Source organism: Herpailurus yagouaroundi, unplaced genomic scaffold (assembly GCF_014898765.1).
Source record: "Herpailurus yagouaroundi ecotype Mexico unplaced genomic scaffold, PumYag 152255, whole genome shotgun sequence".
Lineage (NCBI taxonomy): Eukaryota > Metazoa > Chordata > Mammalia > Carnivora > Felidae > Herpailurus > Herpailurus yagouaroundi.
The window spans coordinates 6170-11142 of NW_024422896.1; the positions used below are offsets into that span (position 1 = coordinate 6170).

The 4973-nt window shown below is 45.5% G+C and overlaps 1 protein-coding gene across 1 annotated transcript; it reads right to left on the bottom strand.

Moving 5' to 3' along the window:
• Positions 1-10: 10 nt before the first annotated feature.
• Positions 11-719, bottom strand: LOC121026724 (coiled-coil domain-containing protein 71L-like; the record flags this gene model as incomplete). Its single annotated transcript, XM_040469510.1, has 1 exon — positions 11-719. A coding segment is annotated over exon 1 (605 nt), but the record flags the coding sequence as incomplete, so codon positions are not given.
• Positions 720-4973: the final 4254 nt, after the last annotated feature.

Here is a 4973-nt window from a genome sequence, read left to right on the forward strand (position 1 = left end):
AGGCGCAGGCCGGGACCGTCTGGTGCTTCTTCCCCCGTAAAGTGCACTAGGGAACGCGGGCCGGGCTCTCCCTGGTTCATCCCTCCAGGCACAACCGGTCCCGGGGCTGAGAGGTCGCGCGGCGGTGGCCCGCATCTCACGCCCAGGGACTGGGAAGCGGCAGAGTCTCACCACGGGTGCCAGGTTCACTCGCAGGACTTGGCACGCTTGGCGCTGCGCTTCTGCCAGGCTGCTCTCGTCCCACACGTCGCCGACTACGCGGATGGTGGGCAAGGTGGTCAGCGTCGGGGTGGCTGCCCTCCCACTCTCCTCCAGGGTGCGGCCCCCGGAGCTGGGCCCGGGGGCCGCGGGCTTGCGGAGGCTGCTGTCCTCGCGGGACAGCGGCGGCGTGGACGGCACCTTCCTCTGGCCGACCGCGACGGTCCGGGCTCCGTGGCGCCTCCTCCTGGCACCTGGCCGGCGCGTCTGGACGCGGGCCTCGAGGGGCTGGTGCCCCAGCATGTACACCACCTTCTCCTCAGGCGCCTCCAGCGCGGCCCTTACTGCAGCGCTAGAGGCTCCTCCACAGGTGGCCAGGGCCAGGGCCTCCCGGGGCCTGCGCCGCCGCCTCTTCATGCGGCTCAGGAGGTGAGGCCGCTAGGGGCCGCCCCCGCTTGCCAGGTCTCGCTGCTGCCACCGGGCCCTGATGAATTTCCTACCAGGAAGCCAAATCAGGTGGCAGGCTGTTGAGAGTTACACCGCAGTTGCTAGGAGACCAGGCGCTTTGTGAGGTCACAATGTCTGCGTATCCTATCACTGCCGGCTGCCCAAAGCTGCCTTAGGTTGGGCTGTGTTTAAGTTTATGCCCTTGAGAAAGACCTGCACGTAATCCTACCTGAGAAGGCCCATAGTTCTTGACGAGTTGAAGAGGGTTGTCCTCGACGTGAATGCCCTGGTGCCTCAGCCTCCATTAAATCCATCTCACATGAGATGACACTTCGCGGTGGAGAGTACACACAACTTGCAATCAAACATGACTGTAAGAGGGTTTTAGCGAATTAAATGCCTTGTCATGCAACGCACTGAAAGCCAAATTGAAGTAACTACTCTACTCTTTCAAAGAATACACATATACTGTGCCTTGCTTAGGGTTCCATATATGTGTTGCTATAGCTCGCAGTTCAGGAAGCTGTTCTTCACAGCAGCAGCAAACAGTTTGCCTAGTTAGGATGCATGCTTACTTTCACGCAGCTTACTGAAGACCGAGTCATTGTGTGCTTAAGAGCAAAGCGTCAACGAATTCTGCGTGAGTGGCCATGAGGGCATTCAGTGCCACTAAAACCTTCGGTACCTACCAATTCATGATATTTCAGGTAAGTCATACACAAGGTAGTAAAAGACCGAATGGGATTCCAAGGGTAGAAAACGTGTTACACCATCCGTGTAAGTGCTTTTGAAAGCAACCAGCATGGTCCATCCATCATCACCACATACACAAATAATTCACAAAATATTACAAGGACCACCTACCATGATCAATTGAAATCCACTTCCTTAGGAAAGGATGACACCAAACTATGTGAATCAATAAAAGGGATAAGTCATGGTAACAATCAGAAGACACACTTGCCAAGGTCAATGTGATACATGTGAGAGGCCTCTGTCTTTACTCAACTCCTTTTCTTAAACACACAAACCAAACTTTCATCTAGGCAGCTTAAGCCAGTACTACCTCACGTTCTGAAAGTGCTGAAAATGGAAAGCTATCCTCATATTCAGTAAGAGCAACCCTTGGATATGCTTTTTCATTAAATGTCATTTCTTTTCAAATTGGTTTCCCCGCAACACCCCGTGTGCATCCCAACAGGTGCCCACCTCAATACCCGTCACCCACTTTCCCCTCTCCCCAACACCTCGTCAACCCTCAGTCTGTTATCAGTATTGAAGAGTCTCTTATGGTTTGCCTCCCTCCCTCTCTATAACTGTTTCCCCGCATCACCTCCCCCATGGTCTTCTGCTAAGTTTCTCAGGATCCACACTTGGATGAAAACATATGGTATCTGTCTTTCACCTCCTGACTTATCTCACGTAGCATAACACCCCCCAGTTCCATCCACATTGCTACAAATGGCCAGCTTTCGTTCTTTCTCATTGGCAAGTAGTATTCCATGGTATACATCAACCACAACTTCTTTATCCACTTGTCAGTTGATAGACAGCTAGGCTCTTTCCATAGTTTGGCTGTTGTTGAAAGTAGTGCTATAAACATTGGGGTACATGCGCCCCTATGTCTCAGCACTCTTGTACCCCTTGTGTAAATTCCTAGCAGTGCCATTGCTGGGTCTTAGGGTAGATCTATTTTTAATGATTTGAGGAACCTCCACACTGTTTTCCAGAGCGGCTGCACCAGGATGCATTCCCACCAACAGTGCAAGAGGGTTCCTGTTTCTCCACATCCTCACCAGCATCTATAGTCTTCTAATTTGATCATTGTAGCAACTCTGACTGGCATGAGGTGGTATCTCAGTGCGGTTTTGCTTTGCGTTTCCATGACGAGGAGTGCTGTTGAGCATCCTTTCATGTGTCTCTTGACAATCTGGATGTCTTTTTTAGAACAGTGTCTGTTCAAGCCTTCTGCCCATTTCGTCACTGGATTATTTGTTTCCAGGTGTGGAGTTGGTGAGTTCTTTTTACAGTTTTAGGATACTAGCCGATTCTCCAGTATGACTTTTGCACACATCTTTTCCCACTAGGTCCCTTGCCTTTTAGTTTTGTTGATTGTACCCTTCATTGTGGAGAAGATTTTTATTTTGATGAGATCGCAATAGTTCATTTTGCTTTTAATTCCCTTGCCTTTGGAGGTGTGTCAGCTAAGAAATTGCTGACGCTGAGTTCAAAGAGGATGTTTCCTGCTTTCTCCTCCAGGGTTTGATGGTTTCCTGTCTCACATTCACGTCCTTCGTCCATTGTGAGTTTATTTTTGTGAGTGGTATAAGAAACTTGTCTAGTTTCATTCTTCTGCATGTTGATGTTCATTTCTCTTAGCACCATTTGTTAAAGTGACTGTCTTTTTTCCATTGGATATTCTTTCCTGCTTTGTCAAAGATTAGTTGGTCATACGTATGTGGGTCCAATTCTGAGGTCTCTAAACTATGCCGTTAAATCTATGTATTTGTTTCTGAGCCAATACCATGCTGTCTAGATGTTTATAGTTTGGTGGTAGAGGATAAAGTCTGGCATTGTGGTGCCTCTCATTTTGGTTTTCTTCTTCAGTATTGCTTTGGCTATTCAGGGTCTTTTGTGTTTCCATACATATTTTATGATTGTTTTTTCCAGCTTGGATAAGAGTGCTGATGCAATGTGATTGGTGCTGCATATAATGTGAGGACTGTGTTGGGTCATATTGACTTTTCGCCAATATTTATTATTCCAAGCCACGAGCATGGAATGTTTTTTTGCTTTCTGTATCTTCTTCAATTTCCTTCACAAGCCTTCTATGGTTTTCAGAATACAGATCTTTTACCTCTTTGGTTAGCTTTATTCTTAGGTACTTTATGACTCTTGGTGCATTGTAAATGGGATCCGTTTCTTTATTTCTCTTTCTGTTGCTTCATTATTTGTTTATAAAACGCAACCAATTTCTGTACATTGATTTTGTACCCTGCAACATTGCTAAATTCATGTATCAGTGCTAGAGGACTTTTGATGGAGTCTGTCAGAAATTCCATGTATAGTGTCATGCCATCTGCAAAAAGTGGAAGTTTGACTTCATCGTTGCAAATGATAATACCTTTAATTTCATGTGCTGTCTGATTACTGATGCTAAGACTTCCAACACTATGTTCAACAACCGGGGTGAGAGTGGACATCTCTCTCTTGTTCCTGATCTCAGGGGGAATGCTCTCAGTTTTTCCCCAGTGAGGATGATATTTACTGTGGGCTTCTGATAAATGGCTTTTATGATGTTTAAAGTAGTTTCCTTCTATGCCAAGTGTCTTGAGGGTTTGTATTAAGTATGGGTGCGGTATTTTCTCAAATACTTTTTTTCTGCATCTATTGACAGTGTACTATGGTTGTTATCTTTTCTTTTATTAATGTGATGTCGCACAATGATTGATTTGTGAATATGGCACTAGCCCTGCAGGCCAGGAATGAATCCACTTGATCGTGTTGAATAATACTTTCTATATGCTATTGAATGTGATTTGGTAGGATCTTGTTGAGAATTTCTGCTCTATTCATCAGGGATATTGGCCTTAATTCTCCCTTTGTTCTGTGTCACTGTCTGGTATGAATCACCGGAATGCTGGGTTCATAAAATGAGTCTGGAAGTTTTTCTTTCATTTCCATTTTTTGGATCAGCTTGGGAAGGATAGCTATTTTCTCTGCTTTAAATGTCTGCTAGAAATCACCAGGGAAGCCCCCTGGACCAGGACTCTTATTTATTGGGAGATTTTTGATAACTGATTCAATTTCCTCACTAGTTATGGGTCCGTACACATTTTCTATTTCTTCCCGTTTGAGCTTTGGAAGTGTGTGGGGATGGAGGCATTTGTCCATTTCTTCCAGGTTGTCCAGTTTATTGGCAGAGAAGATTGTATAGTGTTTCCTGATGAATGCTTGAATTTCTGAGGGATTCTTTGTAATAATTCCTTTTTCATTCGTGATTTGACCTATTTGGGTCGCCTCTCTTTTCCTTTTGAGATGCCAGGCTAGACGTTTCTCAATTTTGTGTATTTTCTCAAAAACACAACTCTTGGTTTCATTGATGTGCTCTACTGTTTTCCTTTAGACTCCATATTGTTTATTTCTGCTCTGATGTTTATAATTTTTCTTCTTCTGCTCGCTTTGGGGTGTTCTTGCTGTCCTGCTTCTAATTCCTTTAGGTGTGATGTTAGATTTTGTGTTGGGGATTTTTCTTGTTTCTTGAGTTTGGCCTGGATAGCAATGTTTGTTGTTGTTGTTGTTGTTGTTGTTGTTGTTGTTGTTGTTGT